At 53.8% G+C, this 19,797-nt stretch overlaps 1 protein-coding gene across 1 annotated transcript; it reads right to left on the reverse strand.

Annotated features, from left to right (window-relative positions):
* Positions 1-223: 223 nt before the first annotated feature.
* On the reverse strand, positions 224-13,665 carry ZNF331 (zinc finger protein 331). The gene is made up of 5 exons (XM_017339380.4): positions 13,520-13,665; positions 8,032-8,136; positions 7,608-7,689; positions 6,232-6,358; positions 224-3,497 (listed from the first exon to the last, which is right to left on the reverse strand). Exons 1-5 carry the CDS (start codon positions 13,543-13,545, stop codon positions 2,254-2,256), a joined length of 1,584 nt encoding a protein of 527 aa, XP_017194869.3. The 5' UTR covers positions 13,546-13,665; the 3' UTR covers positions 224-2,253.
* Positions 13,666-19,797: the final 6,132 nt, after the last annotated feature.

Genomic DNA, 19,797 nt, shown 5'->3' on the forward strand with positions numbered 1-19,797 from the left:
ACATGAAGGCTTAGGACCCACCCGACATGACCATAGCCCGAGGTCCCTCGCGGCCCTTTGCTGACCTCCCACGACAGTCCCCATGGAAAGGCTCTCTGGCCACTGCTTCAGCCCTGCCCCCTCCCCCAGCTCCTGAGCCCCAGCTTTCCCTCAGGAGGCTACACAAGGCCTGGGCCCCGACCCCCAATTCCATGCAAAGTCTACTCAGGCCCCTGCTCACTTGTGATTTTAAAAGCTTCTTTATTAATATCTTTAATAGACAAATATAAATGTATTACATTTATCAAGTACAAGGAGGTATTTTAACACACGCATACAACGCGGGACGCTCGAGTGAAGTCAATGAACATACCCGTCACCTCGCTCGCTTTGTGTTCTGTCGAGACATTCGACTTCCCTTTCTAAGCCACTGCGACTTTACCTTTGGCCATTCTAGTGACTGCCTAGCGACGTCACACTGGTTCTGCTTTGTTCTCTCGCTTGCTCGCTGGTCACTTGGTGATCTCTGCCAAGTGCCTAATCTTCCATTCACGGATTCATTAACGTTTATTTTCTATGTGAGTCCTTCGTCAGGTACATGTAGAATATCTTCTCCAAGTCTGCTTCCTGCCTTTTTCCTGTCTTAATGGTGTCACCTGATGAACCCAGGTTTTCATCATGTTTGGGTTCTTCTGTGTACCAAGAAACTGTCTAACCCAAGGTTGTGGTACAGGAATCTACCTTTTCTTCTAGAGGTCTGACCTTCCCTAAACTCGCTGCACCCATTGGGGCCACGGGTGTCTTGTAATACCTCACCAGTGTCAACACTAATGGTGATGAGCAAGAGAACAGGTAATGTGAACGGAACTTACACAATACTCCGGATGGACTTTCGAGAAGTGTACCGAACATTTAGTTTAACATGTAATTTCTACATGTACCAAACATTTAATTTCCACGAGGGCAGTCTTAAGCAGAAGTGATCATCCCTATGTACAAACAATGCACATAACGTACATTTCACAAATACAGATGGTTCCGAATTACGATGGTTCAACTTACGATTTTTCAGCTTTACGGTGGTACAAGTTCTACCCACACAGCCACTGAGTTTTCAACTTTACGATGCTGCAGAAGCGTACCTATAAAACCACTGATATTTCAACTTTACGATGCTGCGACAGCAGATCCTATAACCACTTAGTTCACGGTGCTGCAAAAGCGTATCCTATAATCACTGAGTTTTCAACTTCACGACAGTGCAGAAGTGTTTCTGTACAACCACTGCTTTTTCAACTTTACGATGCTGCGAAAGCGGGCCCTACAACCACTGAGTTTACTTTACGATGCTGCGAAAGCTGACCTACACAACCACTGGTTTTCAACTTCGCGATGCTGTAAAAGCAGATCCTACAACCACTGAGTTTTCAATTTTACGGGCTGCAAAAGCTGACCTACACAACCACTGGTTTTCAACTTTGCGATGCTGCAAAAGTAAATCCTATAACCACTGAGTTTTCAATTTTACGAGCTGCAAAAGCTGACCTACACAACCACTGGTTTTCAACTTTACGAGCTGCAAAAGCGTACCTGTACAACCACTGACTTGCACTTGTAGTGCAGTGTTCAATAAATTACACAAGATACTCAAAATTTTTTATCGAATAGACTTTGTATTCGATGATTCTGCCCAACTTAGGCTGGTGTTAAACGGTTAGGTCAGGCCAGGCTGAGCTGTGTTGCTTGGTAGGTTAGGTGTATTAGACATTATTTCTGAATTTTGATATTTTTATCTTACGATGGGTTTTTCAGGACAAAACCCATCATCAGGTGCCGAGGAACATCTGTAACGCACAGGGTGACAAGCGGTCTGCTGAGTGTCTCACGGGGGCAGAGGTGGGCCAGGGGTGATGACTGGCAGGGCATGGGCCACGACTGAAGGCTTTCCTGGTGAGAACGGCCGCAGGGTTACTCCCAGAGCGAGCCTGAGGTGTGGTAAGGATGGAATGGTAGCGGTAGGCTTGTGTGTGCTCAGTAAGCCAACTGCCCAGTGTAACATCTACACTGGGTATGCTCTGAGTATTAAGAAAAGTGACCTCTCCTCTCCCAGTCTGCCTCTAGTACGACTTCTGATGTTTTGTAAGCAGACATGACAATGACCAGTGAAGGCAAATGATGACATAACGTGAAATGACACCATGAGTCCTCCTCGTGCAGAGGAAGGAGTGAATGTGCTATAGAGGCTTCTGGACGCTCTGCGTATTCAAAGGCTTTTCAACTGCTGTGAGTTCTCTGGTGTTCTCTAAGAAGGCTTATGTGATTAAATACCTCCCCACACGCCTTGCAAGTGTAAGATTTTGCAGCGTGAGTTTTCTGGTGCTGTGTGAGCTGATGGCCATGACTAAAGGCCTTTCCACATTCTTTGCATTCATAGGGCTTCTCCCCTGTGTGAATTCTCTCATGTTTAACCAGGCTCGACCCATAAATGAAGGCCTTCCCACACTCCTTACACTTGTAGGGCGTTTCCCCAGTGTGGATTCTCTCGTGCTGCGTGAGGTGGTAGCCACAGTTGAAGCCCTTCCCGCACTCGGCACACCTGTACGGCTTCTCGCCGGTGTGGATCCGCTCGTGCTTCACGAGGCTGGAGCCCCAGCGGAAGGCCTTCCCGCACTCCTTGCACTCATGCGGCTTCTCGCCCGTGTGGATCTTCTGGTGCTGAGTGAGGTAATTAACTCGCGTGAAGGCCTTGCCGCACTCCTGACACTCGTAGGGCTTCTCGCCGGTGTGGACCCGCTTATGCTGGATGAGGCTGGAACCACAGATGAAGGCCTTCCCACAGTCTTTGCACTCGTAGGGCTTCTCGCCGCTGTGGATCCGCTTATGCTGGATGAGCTTGTACACGCGGCTGAAGGTCTTCCCGCAGTCTTTGCACTCGTAGTCCTTCTCCCCCGTGTGAAACCTCTGGTGCTGCGTGAGCTCATCCCCACGCCGGAAGGCCTTGCCGCAGTCCTTGCACTCGTAGGGCTTCTCGCCCGTGTGGATCCTCTTGTGAATGACGAGGCTGGAGCCCCAGCGAAAGGCCTTGCCGCAGTCCTTGCACTCGTAGGGCTTCTCGCCCGTGTGGATCTTCTGGTGCTGAGTGAGCTGGTTGCCCCAGCGAAAGGCCTTCTTGCAGTCCTTGCACTCGTAGGGCTTCTCGCCAGTGTGGATTTTCTGGTGCTGAGTGAGCTGGTAGCTGCGGCTGAAGGCCTTCCCACACTCCTTGCATGCGTAGGAGCTCTCCCTCTGGCGCGGCCTCTGGCGCGGCTGAGGCTCCGTGCCCTCCGCGCTGGCCGGCCGCTTCTTGTGGCCCATGCTCCCCGGATGGATGTCTCGCTCTCGAGAGACCCGCGGTAATTTAGGTACCGCTTTAGGGCCGAAGGATTTCGTTTTTATGCCTGAATTCACTTTGGGAAAATTTATTTCGTAAACAGTATTGTCAATGGTTAAACTCTTTGTCTCGTATGTTGACTCTAGATCTGAAAAATAAACAAACATTTTTGTTTCCTTTAAAAGAAAAAGAAAAACAAACATAAGCACAAGCCAAATGCTTCTCTAGTAGCAACACAAAGCCTCTGCCGCAACGAACCAGGAGCCCCCGGGGCTTGTGGTAAAGCTGTGGACTCCACTCACGGCCCCACACGGTCAATGAAGACACGCCGGAGGCACTCCTGCCGAGGCACCAGGAAAGCGCACGCCTCGTCCCGCCACTGTCCACTGGGCAGGCCTCAGAGACCTGTGCATTCTGGAGATAATCACATACTGGGAAACCCCAGAAAGTCAAATACAAAACTACTGTAAACAGTAAGGACGCACAGCTGGCTAACTGTATAAAGTTCTCACTCACGAGGAGGCATGAACCCCTGTTGTTAGCAGTGGCATGGCGGGGGGTGGGGGGTGGGGGGGTGGCGGGAGGACTCAGTGTTGGCTGAAATCAGCCAGCACTGCCTGTTCTCGTGCTTATGTGGAAGACCAGAGCTGACGTCACGGAAGCAGAAGGTAGAGCAGTGGTTACCGGACACCAGCAAGGGCGGTGGCTGGTGCTGTGGCTCCGTGGGTTAAACTGCTGCAGGCATCCCATATGGGTGCTGGTTTGAGTCCTAGCTGCTCTACTTCCCATCCAGCTCCCTGCTAACGCACTGGGGAAAACAGTGAAAGATGGCCCCAGTCTTTGGGCTCCTGTACAGATATGGGAGACCCTGGCCGACTGGACATCTCTCTTTCTGCTTCTCCCTCTCTCTCTCTCTAACTCTGCCTTCAAATAATCTTATGGGGGGGGGGGACAGCGCCATGATACAGTGGGTTAATCCTCTGCCTGTGGTGCCGGCATCCCATATGGGCACCGGTTCTAGTCCCAGCTACTCCTTTTCCAATCCAGCTCTCTGCTATGGCCTGGGAAAGCAGTAGAAGATGGCCCAAGTCCTTGGGTCCCTGCACCCATGTGGGAGACCAGGAAGAAGCTCCTGGCTTCAGACTGGCACAGCTCTGGCTGTTGTGGCCATTTGGGCAGTGGACAGAAGACCTCTCTCTGTCTCTTCTGCTCACTGTCTGTAACTCTACTTCACAAATAAATAAATAAAATACTAAAAAAAAAAAGGGTGGTGGTGGGCGAGGGGCAGAGTGAGGCTGGCTAACGGATTCCATGTTGAAGCTACACGGGAGGAGAGGTAGCCTCTAGTGTGTACAGCACAACAGGATGACCAAGGCTCACAAGTCATGACTGGATTTCAAACAGCTGCAAGAGAGGCTGTTTAGTGTCCACATAACAAAGAGGACAACCCAATTTAATCATCATACACATACATGCATCCAATATTGTACTGTACCCCATAATATGTAGCATTACAGTGTGTCCTTATAAATGAAATTAGCAAAGAAGACACTATTCTGAAATTGACATGAGAGTACTTGGAAAAGTCGGGGTTAGGGCTGGTGCTGTGGCACAGCAGGTTAAGCTGCTGCCTCTAATGGCATCCTGTATGGGTTCCGGTTTGAGTTCTGGCTGCTCCACCTCTTTAATATTTTTTTTAAGGATTTATTTGAAAGGCAGAGTTTCAGAAAGCGAGAAGGACAGACAGAGAGATCTCTTCCATCCGCTGTTTAACTCCCCAGTTGGCTGCAATGGCTGGAGCTTGGCTGGTCTGAAGCCAGGAACTAGGAGCTTCTTCCGGGTCTCCCACGCAGGTCCAAGGGCCCAAGGACTTGAGCCATCGTCTACTGCTTTCCCACCACATGAACAGAGACCTGGACTGGAAGTGGAGCAGCTGGGACTTGAACTGGTGCCCACATAGGACGGTGTGGCAGGTGGCAGCCTTACCCATTATGTTACAACGCTGGCCCCTGCCACCCCCAAGGGAGACCCGGATGGAGCTCCAGGCTCCTGGTTTTGGCTTGGCCCACCCCTGGCTGTTATGGCCATTTGGGGAGTGCCCCTGAGTCTCTCCTAACTGCCTTTCAGAAAAAAAAAAAATCTTAAAAAAAAAAGAGTATGGGTTTATTTATTTTCATTTATTTGAAAGGCAGAGAGACACGCAGAAAGAGAAAGAGAGGGAGAATGAGAATCTCTCACTCACTAGTTCACTCTTCAAATGTGTGCTTTGGCCCAGTTCAGCCCTGGCTGTCACGGGCATCTGGGGAGTGAAGTAGCAGCTGGGAGATCTCTGTCTCCCAAAAACAAACAAATAAATAGAAATCTATCAAGGAACATGGCAGATAAATGAAGAAGCAACAGAGCCCTACCACGGCAGACCCCCCGGGAAGGATGCGTGGAGAGCCTAGAGGAGCCACAGCCAGGCACGGTGCCTTCGGAGGGAAGCACACACACACCCAGGCAGCCAAACGCAGAACGCCGCAGACCACAGAAAAGGAAAAAGCCCTGACAGCGAGGGCTGCCGCCGCCTCCCAGGAGCCACAGAGGGCAGGGGCTTGGTCATCTCTACCTCCACCGCTCCAGCCTGGCCCGACAGCAGCGGCAGCGTCAGCAGCGCTGGCTCAGGAGACAGAACACAGTGCGAGACCAACGGGGCACAGCCCACGGCACGGGGACGCCAGGGGGCCCGAGCCTCTGCAGGGAGCCTGCCACCCCCGCCCCCGTTCTTCTTGCCTGTCCCCCAGTCACCAAGGCTCGCCCCGCCCCAGAAGCCCCGGCGGCTTGGAAACAAACAGCCTGTTTTCAGAAGCGCGCAGCGAAGGGGTTCCGGGGACAGGACTCACTCAGGGCCACCAGGTTGCTGTAGTTCTCCAGCATCACATCCCAGTACAGGTCCCTCTGGGCGGACGTCAGGCAGGCCCACTCCTCCTGGGAGAAGTCGATGGCCACATCCGAGAACGTCACGGAGCCCTGCAAAGGCGACAGCGTCAGGAGGGGGAGGGGACGGCAGGCAGGGAGCTCCCAGCTGGGTCTGCGGCAAGGCCCCCAGAGCGCAGCACCGGCGGGCCCTGCAGTCAAGGGGCCCTCACCTGTGCGCCGCGGGGCTCGCCATCACTCAGACCTGTCAGCGACCCCGCACAGCGCAGTGGCAGTGCGAGCTGCCTCCTCCTGCAGGAGCAGGGTCTGCGAGCCCTGCCTGCCTCCTGCCTCCCCAGAAGGTGGGGCTTCTAGCGCAGCCTCTGAGTATTTTTTTCTTAAAGGGAAAAGAAAGCAATCCTGAGACTGCAGCTGGGGACCCGCCCCTGAGGTTTCTCTGCTTCTTGGGGTAAAGATGGCACACGTAAAGGTTCATGCAAAATAGAATTCAAAGCTAACTTGATTGTGGCACAAAGCGATTCTAGAATCCATGCCTGGCTTCCCACTAAGGCCACTTTTCTGGGCCTCTTGAGTGCACTTTCTGGGTGCACTGGCCGCTTCTCCCCAGGACCAGTCTGTGCCCGCCGCCTCCTCCACTCCCACCGCACCCTGGCTCCTGAGTTAGAGGACAGCGGGAAATGATTCGGGATCACGTGGGGTAAAGCTGCCGCCTGCCACGCCAGCAGCCTGTATGGGCGCTGGTTTGTGTCCCGAGTGCTCCACTTCTGATCCAGCTCCCTGTTAATGGCCTGGGAAAGCAACATAAAATGGGGTCTTGCACCAGCGTGGGAGACCCAGACGAAGTTCCTGGCTTCAGCCTGGTCCCGCCCTGGCCATGCTGGCCGTCTAGGGGTGGACCTGTGGACGGAAGCTTTGACTTTCAAATAAATAAATCTTGGGAAAAAGGAAAAGATTGAGAATCAGGGCAGTGCCCAGTCGATGATGACAAAATGTACCCCTCAGCCCCTCTCCCTGGCCCTGATTACAGCGCCGTCTGGTTCTAGAGCCTTCTAACTCCTCCTACAGCCCCGCACAGAGACCAGCGCTCCTGTACACTCCCCCTCCACCCCGACAACAGGCCGGGGGAGAATGCGTGGCTGGCCCCTCCCCCAAGGAGCTGGGCTCCTCCACTGCTTCCACGTCACTCCTGAATCGGGCACTCAATAACGAAGCGGGCGTCAGGCAGGACGGCAGCTGCGAGGCCGGGTGGGGTCACTGCTCACTGGACAGGGGCACCTGTGGGTCCGCCATCAGACGGGGCCTACAACCTCCGCAAGCCGAGAAGGAAGAAGGGCGCACTTACGTGAGCCGCGCTCTCAGATGTCGAGGCGTGGCTGGCCATCTCGCAGTTCCTTCCACAGACACGCGGGCTCCGAGGGTCAGACCTGGGAGTGGGGAAAGAGCCATTCGGACCAGGTGCGCTCCGGGTCCCCGAGGTGACCTCCCAGCCCCTCCCCTCCATCTGTGCTTCCCAACACACACACACGAACGCAACCTGGGAAAGAGGAAGAAGGTTCTGGATGAAACCCCAGGACACCACTGCGCAGAGCCGAGCAGAGCAGCGTTTCTATTTTTTTTTTTTTGCCTGGGAGACAAACCCAGGCGCTGAAGCAGGAAGGTTCTTTACTGGGAGGGAGGGGACAGGGTGTAGGAAAGATTCTGCCTTTGACCCGAGAGAGAGAGGGCTGGTCTCTGCCTTGGGTTCTGAGGGGCCACCCGGGTCGTACCTGACAGGAATGCTTTTGTTCTGGTGGGAACGACCTCGCCGGGAAGACCAATCCGGTGACTCAGGGCGGGGGCTTCGGGTCGCCCGGTGCCGGCCAACCTGCAGACTGAGAATGACAGAATCAGTCAACCATGCCTACGTGCTGAAGCCCTGTAAGGAGCCTGGGCACCGAGGCTTGGTCCCCAGGTGGCCACAGGCAGTGCCTGCTGTCACACAAGCACGCCAGCAGGTAACCTGCCAAGTCCCCGGGGCAGGGCTCATGTGTGTGCCTCTCGTGTGGCTAAGGCCACTGGGCGCCTTCCCCCTGTAGGCCCTGAGTCTGACGGCCCCCGGCTGAGAGTGCTTGTGGCAGACTGCTGCACCCACACCCGCAGCTGGCACTGGGGGTGAGGTGGTGTGTGTGGAGGCTGTGCCCCTGGACCACCTGGGTCGGCTGACTCTGGCGGGGCGGGGGAGGACTATGATCAAACTCAGAGGATCCGTTCTGTCACACACAGCTTGCATTCAGAACTGTCTGCTCGAGCCCTGACATCAGCGGGTGTCCCAGAAGGATGTCCCTCCCAGCACCCCTGGGGTGGTAACTGCTTCTGTGAGCGACCCCCTGCTGGAACACAGTGTGGTGCTGGTCACTCTCTCCCTCCCAGCACCACCGCCGCAGGGGCTGGTGAACTGCAGGCACTTCCGAAGCCCGAGATCCACTCAGTGTCCACTTCTGGAAAACAGTCAGAAGGAAGCGTCTGCAGTAGTTTAGAAATGTGTGCCAGGGCACCTGCCACTGCCTGGATGCTAACTGCCGCAACCCCCTGATGTCACCCAGTGCCTCGTCAGAAATGAGGACATCTGGGACAGACATTTCTCGGTGTACAGATACATGACAGTCTGTTATGTAATGGTGTAAGACAGATTCACTAATCATGACACTGACACTGATGACGGGGGCCGGCGCTGTGGCACAGCGAGTTAAAGTCCCGGGCTGCAGTGCCGGCATCCCACATGAGCACCGGTTTGAGTCCCGGATGCTCCACTTCCAATCCAGCTCCCTGCTAATGCACCTGAGACAGCAGTGGGAGATGGCCCAAGTCCTTGGGCCCCTGCACCCACATGGGAGACCTGGAGGAGGCTCCTGGCTCCTGGCTTCGGATCAGCTCAGCTCCAGCCGTTTTGGCCATTTGGGCAGTGAACCAGTAGATAGAAGACCTCTCTCCTCTTTGTCTCTTTTTCTCTGACTTTCTAAAAAATAAATCTTAAAAAAAGGAGCAAAGAGTGTTGACGTTAAAAAGTGAATTACCGGGCCGGCGCCGCGGCTCACTAGGCTAATCCTCCGCCTAGCGGCGCCGGCACACCGGGTTCTAGTCCCGGTCGGGGCGCCGGAGTCTGTCCCGGTTGCCCCTCTTCCAGGCCAGCCCTCTGCTGTGGCTAGGGAGTGCAGTGGAGGATGGCCCAGGTGCTTGGGCCCTGCACCCCATGGGAGACCAGGAAAAAAGCACCTGGCTCCTGGCTCCTGCCATCGGATCAGCGCGGTGCGCCGGCCGCAGCGCGCCGGCCGCGGCGGCCATTGGAGGGTGAACCAACGGCAAAGGAAGACCTTTCTCTCTGTCTCTCTCTCTCACTGTCCACTCTGCCTGTCAAAAAAAAAAAAAAAAAAAAAAAAAAAAAAAAAAAGTGAATTACCAAGTGAAGAAGGTAGGTCTATGGAATGACAGGTAATTTGGGCAGAGGTGTTTTGGTGAAATTGAGAATACAAGCTCTGAGGACATCATACTGAGTGAAATAAGACGGGCACAGAAAGACAGATTCTGCAGGTTCTCCCTTATGTGTAGGAGCTACATTAAAAAAAAAAAAACACACACAAAAAAGATGTGCCTGTGGGTGTCGTCTTTGCTGCAAATATAGTGTTTTCTCAAACGCTGTTTTAAATCTTTGTCAAACAAATCATTAAGAACAATACGCTGGGGCCGGTGCTGTGGCATAGCAGGTTACGCCACCGCCTGCAATGCCAGCATCCTAAATGGGTGCTGGTTTGATCCCGGCTGCTCTATTTCTTATCCAGCTCCCTGCTAATGCACCTGGGAAAGCTGGAGGATGGCTCGAGTGTTTGGACCCCTGCACCCACGTGGGAGACCCAGAAGCAGCTCTTGGCTTTGGATCAGCCCCGTTCCGGCAGTTGTGGCCATTTGGGGAGTGAACAGTGGATGGAACACCGCTCTTTACTCCGCCTTTCAAATCAATCAATCAGTAAAATGTTAAAGAAAGATATGCCACTACAGTTTTAATGATGTGTAAATCTGTAAAATCTATACACGAGTGAAAACATCTAGCCGGCGCCGTGGCTCCATAGGCTAATCCTCTGCCTTGTGGCGCCAGCACACCGGGTTCTAGTCCCGGTGGGGGCGCCGGATTCTGTCCCGGTTGCCCCTCTTCCAGGCCAGCTCTCTGCTGTGGCCCGGGAGTGCAGTGGAGGATGGCCCAAGTGCTTGGGCCCTGCACCCCATGGGAGACCAGGAAAAAAGCACCTGGCTCCTGGCTTCGGATCAGCGCGGTGCGCCGGCCACAGTGCGCCGGCCGTGGCGGCCATTGGAGGGTGAACCAACGGCAAAGGAAGACCTTTCTCTCTGTCTCTCTCTCTCACTGTCCACTCTGCCTGTCAAAACAAAACAAAACAGAACAAAACAAAAAAACCACATCTTCTCGTTTGATTAGTTTATGGTCTTTCCTTTTCTCAGCTCCTGCTGAACTGTGGCCTCTCTGCTTTCCACTTGTTGAACTTTGTTCAGTGAACATCAAGCCTTTGACTAGAATGTCAATTAACGTGCTATCTCAAAACAAACACAACAGCAAAGCACAGGCTGTGTCAGGAGGTGGATCTGAGCTGGGTCAGCACCTGTCCAGCTATGAAGATGATCTGTACAAAGAGGCAGCGATGTGTAATGATTCCTAACACACACGAGCCGCTGTCGCTGACGCTCCACAGCTTCACGCGTCCCTGTCCCTCAGTCCCTTCCTACACAAGAAACTCAAGCCTGCCCTTCCCCCTTTTCTCTTATGCTAAGGCCGATGCTTCCCGCATACAATTACTGCTAGGTGAAAGCTCTCAAAAGCCTAACCTTAGAGATGAATTCTGTCCACCCAGTCACATTTGCAAAAACAGATTCTAAGACACTAAGGAGGAAAAGTCCCCTCTTCACCAGCGACGAGGGGGACAGAAATGTGGCTCAAAGACCCTCCTCTGAGGAGGCGGCAGTCTGAGGGGATTACCCGGAGGCTGCTTCGTGTGTTCTGTGTGATGGGGGCTAGCGTGCACTGGCAAACGACCGCCACCCTGCTGGTTTTTATGACACGTTACCTGTGTGGGTTACCTGTGCGGTTTGTCTTTTTGGCCTGTCACCCTGCACCTGGGATCAGCACTCCACATCTGGAAGGCACCCAGTGATTCCTGCAGTGCGCAAAACTAGGAAACCTAATTCTGCAAGGCTGCCTCCCGTAACTGTTCGTTGCCATGGATCCCTGTCAAGTGCTGTACCTCTAATCCGCTAGCGCGGGAGACGCCAGCGTCAGAGGACGACAGGAGTCCGCCCCCGCCCCCCTTCCCGCGCTCCAGGGATGACCGGGTCATGGCTGCAGGGTCTCAGCAGCAGCATTGAATTTTGCAGAAACACACACACAGGCACTGAGAGGGGGAGCGGAGGCCACAGTGCTGGCAGTGACCCCCTCGGGGTGGCACAGCCAGGGGCGGGCAACTCTGACCTCTCCCTCACGAGGCCCGCAGAGACTGCGTGTTAGAAGAGAGGACCAAATTAAACACCACTCCCAGGGACAAAGGGGCCTTAGCGGTGCGGGAGCTGACCGGCTCTGGTCATCACGCAGGGAGGCCTGAGCCCTGTGGCAGGCAGCACTCCTATCCCGCTGAGATGTCCGTGGGGAGTCCCCGCACCGTGGCCCTGAGCTTCCTGGAGACGGGGAACTAAGCCTGCAGACAGCACGGAGTTGTTGACACGGGGAAGATTATTCTCAGCTATCCAGCAGCCTGGGGTAACTGTGACGGTCCTTCAAGTCAGAAGAGGGGGGACAGAGAGGAAGCGGGGACCACGGAAGCAGGGTCTGGGCGACGTGAGGGGCAAGGACTCGACTCTGCCACGTGAAGACGGTGGAAAGAAGTCAGGAGCCGTGGACACTGGAAGCTTCTAGAAACTGAAAACAGCCACGCAGGAGCACCTCGTGCCAGCCAGCCTGTGGCACGCTGACAAGCCTGGGGGGCTGGGACACGAGCTCTGGGTCTGAAGCCACCACACCTCCCTGCCCTGGGGTGTCCCCCACTGTCTCAGCAGCAGGCCTGGGTGTGACAGGAGCCGGGCGGCTGCAGACTCCCAGGGGATGCAATGTGGTGTCCTGGCCCAATGCCTGTCCCCAGCGGGGTCGTGAGGGGCTTCAGGAATGGGGTTACAGTCCTTATGAAAAAGACCCCCCCCCAGAGCTCTGTCTTCCTCCCGCCTTCTGAGGACAAAGCAAGGGGGCACTCAGGGGGCAGTGCTGCCGCCCCAGCCCGGAGCCGCTGTGATGGTGGCCAGGTCTGCGGGACAGCCCTTGTTGGGGCAGCCTTGGCCAGCCCGTGCCAAGGCGGGCACAAGCCGGGGAGCGGTCAGGGAGGCCGGGCGGCTGGAGGTGATTCTAGGAGGAGTCCCGCCCGCGTCCTGCTCAGGAGGCTCCCGCACGTGCACCGCAACCGGGCGTACCACGCGCACGCCGTGGCTTTCCAGGAATCAGCGTGGCGTGAGCAGCCACTGCACTTTCTAAGCTGGCCGGCGCCACTGAACGCCGCGCCACGGCACTCTGCGTCCACAACCTCCGAGGGGCACAGCGCAGCTCCTCAGGAACGGAACCGCACGCGTGGACAGGCGCCCCGCGGGAAATCCTACCCGGGGTCCACGGAAGGGCCCGGGGCGTGGCCCGCTCAGGAGCCCGCGGGCACGCGGCGGGACGGCCCCCGGTGCGGGGTCCATGGGTGCCACCCTCACCACAGCTCCCACTCCGCAACCGAAGCTCGCGGAGTCCGCGTCTGCGGAAACTGTCACGCCACGCCGCCACGCGTGCCGCCCATCCCCCTCGGCATGCAGGAAGTGGGGTGCACACCTGGCCCACCGCCTACCTGCCGCTGTCACCCCAAGACCGCGTCTTTGTTCCTCGGACGCCGCCCGCGGCCACCGCACTCCGCTCCGGCCACTCACGCGGTTACTCCCCCAGCAGACGGCCACCCGCACCGGCCACGGCCACGCGAGCCTGCGCGTGTACCTGCTGGAGTGGGTGCACACCGGCCGGCAGGCGCCTCTCCCGCGCCAGCGGACGCGTCACGGCCACACACGCGCCGTCCTCTGCGCGGCCCTGGCAACAGCGGCGCCCGCACACGCACGCGCACGTGCGTCACCGCCCCCCGGGCAGATCCCCGCGCGTCACTCGCGCCCTCCCACGCAGGTGCGTCACACGTGTGTACATACATGTGAGCGAGCATACATGCCACCATACACGCCTGCGGGCACGCCGTGGGCCACCACCGTGCGCATGCGCACAGAGCTCAGTTCCGGAGGCCGGGTCCGACCCCATCCGGCAGCACGGTGCGCGGTCACGCTCAGACACGTACGCGCGCACACGCGTGCTGGACTCTGCCGGAGCTGCCACGCGAGGCCGGGCAGCGCGGTCGTTCTGGGCGAACCCCCACCGCCATGCCCGCCGCTTCCACGCCGGGTTCTCCTGCGAAGCCATGAACTTCCCACGGGGACCCGGTCGCCCCCTCTATGGGGGGGGCCGCCATGGCAGAGGAGCACGCAGGCCAGTGTCCATGGAAACCGGAGCCCGCCAGCCCCCGCGTGTCCCAGCAGGCCGCAGGGCCGGCCCAGAGACTTCTGGGAAATGTAGTTTAGTGCGCGCCCCAGGCAGTGCCTCCGAGGTTCGGCCACTAGTGCGTGGCTGTGTGAGCGGGCGCAGATGTGCACAGCCATGTCCGAAACACACGAAACACAGAGAGACAGCCCGGACGAAGCTAGAGACACCAATGTTGAGACACAGGTAAACCAGAACAGAAAACCATCTGTGAGGTTACAGTAGTCCCTGTGCACAATAACCAACTTAACGGGTCTGGACGTCCTAGCTGCAGGGGCCGAGGCTCCAGAATGTTCTCCCTGCTGCCCAACGGGTAACGGTGGCCCAGGGGCCGAAGCCCCGCGCGCCTGTGGGCCGGCTGGGCCTGTGCGTGCGCGCTCTGTGGACAGAGCCCCTTCCTGTTCCTGTTTCCAGATTCCACTCAGACTTGCAGAAAAAAAAGTGACACATACACAAGGGGGCTTAAAAACTTCGTGGGAAAAAAACCAAAAGTATATTTTCGGGCAAAATATTTTGAAATTCAGGCATACTTTTTTCATAATGTGCATTTTCCACGAACGTTTTATGTTGGCGGTTAAGCATGGATTTCACAGTTTTTTGAACCAAAATAAATTGGTGTTTTAATTTCTTTCCACAAACTTTTTGAAGTGCCCCTGAATTGATTTTGGATGATTTTTACGGAATAGCCACCTTCGTTCCCTGTCACTCAGCAACTCCTAAACCAACTTTGAGGCCCAGATGCGGAAGCCCTGACCAGCAAGCAAAATGGCTCCGATTCTGACAGCTGTCTCAGCTTTCCTCTGTGTCCTGACAGAGCGTGAATTTCACTTTCCACCCATACAAGTGCTCGTCACCTTGCCCCATTGGTCTTTGCTTTATATCAAATGCGTTAGAAAAATAAACTTCAGAAAATCGGTTCCATGTATCACACACAGAGTTCATGCATCTGGAATGGTTTGGTCAAGACCTGACGTCCTCCAAAGGATGTCTCCTTCCAGCACTCAGGGTGGTCACTGGGAATTTGCCATAGGCCCTGACCTCGGGTGGCCCGAGCTGCTTCTGTTTGGAGCTTTATCTCCCTGCGGGAACACAGACACCTGGAGGCGGCAGCTCCCTGCCACCAGTCACTCTCCGCCCAGCACGACCACTGCAGCTGGTGTATCGCAGGCACACCTACCAAGCCGGATTCCCACTCAAGTGTCTGTTGTTGGAAAATATTCACAAGGAAGTGACTGCAGTAGGTTAGAAACGTATGCTTATGTACATCCAGAGAATACATTTTTTCTTTTTGAATTAAGAGAATCACAGCTGCCTTATGGTGCAGCGACACTGGCACCCCATGTTAGAGTGCCTAGAAAGGAGTCCTGGCTACTCTACTCGGATCCAGCTCCCTGCTATGATTTCAGAGAGCACTGGGAGAAGGTCCAAGTACTTGGGCCTCTGCTACCCACAAGAGACCTGGATGGAGTTCTTGACTTTAGGCTTCAGCCTGGCCTACCCCTGGCTATTGAGGACATTTGGAGGTGAACCAGCTGATGGAAGATCTCTCTCACTCTGCCTTTCAAATGCATAAGTGAACAAGTCTTACAATTGTAGGGTCATATATGTAGCTATAAGAAATAGCACTGGGAGACCCTGTGTAAGTTCACCAGGTTATGCCAACTGGTGACTGTATTACAGTAAAGTATCACATCCAGGACATTAACACTGATATGATCCATTTATAAATATATATATATATATTTTTTTAAAGATTTAATTTGAAAGTCAGAGTTACACAGAGAAGGAAAGGCAGAGAGAGAGAGAGAGAGGTCTTCCATCCGCTGGTTCACTCCCCAAATGGCGACAATGGCTGGAGCTGGGCCTATCTGAAGCCAGGAGCCAGGAGCTTCTTCTGGGTCTCCCACAAGTGTGCAGGGGCCCAAGGACTTGGGCCATCTTCCACTGCTTTCCCAGACCCTGTAAATTTTATACTAAATATATAATTAGGGGATGCACTGTGGCATAGCTGGTAAAGCTGCTGCCTGCAGGGCCAGTATCCCATATGGGCTCTGGTTCGAGACCCGGCTGCTCCACTTCCAATCCACCTCTCTGCTATGGCCTGGGAAAGCAGTAGAAGATGGCCCAAGTCCTTGGGCCCCTGCACCCACATGGGAGACCAGGAAGAAGCTCCTGGCTCCTGGCTTTGGATCGGCTCAGCTCTGGCTGTTGCGGCCAACTGGGGAGTGAACCAGCGGATGGAAGATGTCTCTGTCTCTTCTCCTCTGTGTAACTCTCAAATAAATTAAAAAAAAATTAAGACTTTGGGCTGTGGCTGTGGAGTAGTAGGCTAAGCCTCCACCTGCGGTGCTGGCATCTCATATGAGCACCAGTTCATGTCCTGGCTGCCCCTCTTCTGATCCAGCTCTCTGCTGTGGCCTGGGAAAGCAGTGTTTGGGCCCCTGCTACTCACTTGGGAGACTGGAAGAAGCTCCTGGCTCCTGATCAGCCTAGCTCTGGCCACTGTGGCCATTTGAGAAGTGAACTAGCAGATGGAAGACCTTACTCTCTATCACTCCTTCTCTCTGTCTGCAACTTTACCTTTCAAATGAATAATTAAATAAAATCTTTAAAAAAGGACTAATATTTAAAAGTAAAAAAAATAAGGATCTCACAGCTAAGGATACATAAATTATGGTCTGCTGTATAAAGGCATAGGATGCATTCTGAAAATGACACTCATTCATATTAATTGAGAAGGAATTTTTGATGAATTACCAAGGAAGGTTTTTTTTTTTAAGATTTATCTATTTATTTGAAAGTCAGAGAGAGAAAGGAAGAGACACAGGGAGATCTTCCATCTGTTCCATCTGCTGGTTCACTCCCAAGATGGCCTCAATGCCAAGAGCCAGGAGCTTTACTCAGGTCTCCCCCATGGGGGCCAGGGCCCAGACGCTTGGGCCACGTGCTGCTGCTTTTCCCAGGCCATTAACAGAGAGCTGGATTGGAAGTGGAGCAGCTGGGATACGACCTGGTGCCCATACAGGATGCCAGTGTCATAGGTGGTGACTCTACCCGCTACACTACAATGCCAGCCCCAGGAAGATGGGTTTTAGAAGGTAAATATATTTGGACAGAGATGGTTTGATGGAATTAGGAACACATGGGCTGGGGCCAGCACTGTGGCACAGCAGGTAAAGCTGCCGCCTGCAACTCTGGAATCCCATATGGGTGCCAGTTCAAGTCCCAGCTGCTTCACTTCACATCCAGCTCCCTGCTAATGAGTCTGGGAAAGCAGCAAAATATGGCCCAAGTACCTGGGCCCCTGCACCCAAGACCTGGATAAAGCTCCTGGCTCCTGGCTTTGGCCTGGCCCAGCCTTGGCCATTGTGGCCATTTGGGGAGTGAACCAGCAGGTGGAAGACCTCTCTCTTCTCTCTCTGTAATTCTGACTTTGAAATAAATACATAAATAAATAATTAAACGCATAAATCTTTATATGAGAGAGAAAGAGCTACAACATTGCAATCTTTACTCACTTTTGTAAAAGAAACTCCAGTCTGCCATCCTCTTTTACAAAAGTTTATGCATCTCAAACCAGCTGTCTCCTTAACGAGTGCTAAGTAAAAGCACCTTCCAGAGCCCCAGGCTAAGAATGAAATTCCTCCGATTTGGCAATATTAGCACAAAGGATTCTGTGACACACCAGGAGGAAATGTTCTCTCCCCACAAGCACCCAGGGGGCACAGGGACATGATTCTGCATCAGAAATCACGCTCAAAGAACTCGATCTGAGAGCTGCCACATTGAGAACATTAGCAAAAGGCTGAACTGCGCATTCTTTGTGATATGGGACATTTATGGGAGTAATTTCAATTACTGCCATCTCAATTTTCATATGTTTTGGATTTGTTACTTGCATGATGCATATTTTAAGGCACTGGTATCAGCGAAACTAGTATGACAATCATAGAAAATCTACTTCTGAAAGGCTGTATTTTTTTTTTTTTTTTTACTAATTTATTGCCAATGGATTAGTTTGGTCCTGTACCTTTAATCCTATAAAGTGTAATTATGGCATATGTTTTTCAAAACAAGACAAATATCACTGGCACACAGGTCTAGTGTGGTGTCTGACTGATTTCACACTTAGGTGCCAGTAAGCAGGGTAATCCCCCGGGGTGCTTCAAGGAGCAAGGGCAAGGTTATACACACACACACACACACACACACACGTGCATGCACAGGAATTCTCTCTGTGCGTCAGACCTGTGTTTGCTGTGCTGCAGGGGGAGCAGGGGTCAGGAGCCACGTCACACTGGTGGCCTCCAGGGGGACGAGAAGTGGCGTGGCAGCTTCAGACCGCTGTCCTCCGAGTGGGCTGTGTCTCTGGTGGCTGCACGTGCTCCTGTGGCCACAGGTTACAATGTGACACAAGCTCTGATAATGAAAGCACAGTGTGACCGAGACGGACGTCACCGCCTGGGTCAACACCTTCACTGTGTCTCAGCAGGCCCATCAGACCGAGGCACAGCATGCTGCAAGGTCACTTGTGCCCCCCGGGGCAGGGAGCACAGCACGCAGGCAGGAGCGTCCTCCACCAGACTCCGTGCTCAGACCTGCGGCCTGGACCCTCCTCTGCGTCATGTCACGGGCGGAGGATTTCAGCGCTACACCGTACAGGCTGCTTATGCAGTATCGAATTAAAAGGAAATTCTAGACAGTTTAACTTTGTCGTGCGTACCACTGTATACCTATATGGTGTCAGATTAAAAGGACATTCCAGATAATATAACTTTGTAATGCATACTACTTCTTTACACAGTGAATTAAATGGACAGTCTAGAAAACTTCAGTTTGTCATGCACATCACTCTTTTTTATTTATTTATTTATTTATTTATTTATTTATTTATTTTTTGACAGGCAGAGTAGACAGTGAGAGAGAGAGACAGAGAGAAAGGTCTTCCTTTTGCCGTTGGTTCACCCTCCAATGGCTGCCGCGGCCGGCGCGCTGTGGCCGGCGCACCGCGCTGATCCGATGGCAGGAGCCAGGAGCCAGGTGCTTTTCCTGGTCTCCCATGGGGTGCAGGGCCCAAGCACTGGGGCCATCCTCCACTGCACTCCCTGGCCACAGCAGAGGGCTGGCCTGGAAGAGGGGCAACCGGGACAGAATCCGGCGCCCTGACCGGGACTAGAACCCGGTGTGCCGGCGCCGCAGGCAGAGGATTAGCCTAGTGAGCCGCGGCGCCGGCCTCATGCACATCACTCTTTATGACTACTATTCGAGTAGTATTATCCTAGAAAATACCATCGTGTCCAGCAGTACTCTGCAGCCGCCACAGACATCAGTGCTTTGTGGGTGTCCAGGGGTGCAGGTAGGAGTTTGTGAAACCATGAGGGAGCCCAAGGTACGGCTTGTCTAAGAGGGCACATCTGCAACTGGTGGTCCAGTGCTTGGGACCCTGTGACCCATGCGTGAGACCCCGATGGAGTTTCTTGTCCCCAACTTTGGCCTGGCCTAGACCTGAGGTTTGGCCATTTAGGGAGTGAACCAGCAATGGATGGAAGATCTTATTCTCTATGCTTTTCTGCCTTTCAAATAAATAAGTAAATCTTAAAAGAAATAAGCTCAAAGATTCAAAGTGTGACACATAAAACTATAAAACACGATAAAAAATTGAACTACACAAATAAATGAAAAGTTATCTGATGTTAATGAAGTAGTAATATTGTTACAACGGCCATATGACCTTAAAGCCATCTACAGATTCAGTGCAGAACTAATCAAAGTTCCAACACTTTTCACAGAAATAAAAAGCAATTATAAAAGTTGCGAGGAACTACAAAAGATCCCATATGTCTAAAGACATCCTGGACATAAAGAAGACCAAGTTGGGAGACATGATATCATCTAA

The sequence above is a fragment of the Oryctolagus cuniculus genome, chromosome 18 (assembly GCF_051225735.1).
Source record: "Oryctolagus cuniculus isolate XC-2025 breed Fujian yellow rabbit chromosome 18, ASM5122573v1, whole genome shotgun sequence".
Classification (NCBI taxonomy): Eukaryota; Metazoa; Chordata; class Mammalia; order Lagomorpha; family Leporidae; genus Oryctolagus; species Oryctolagus cuniculus.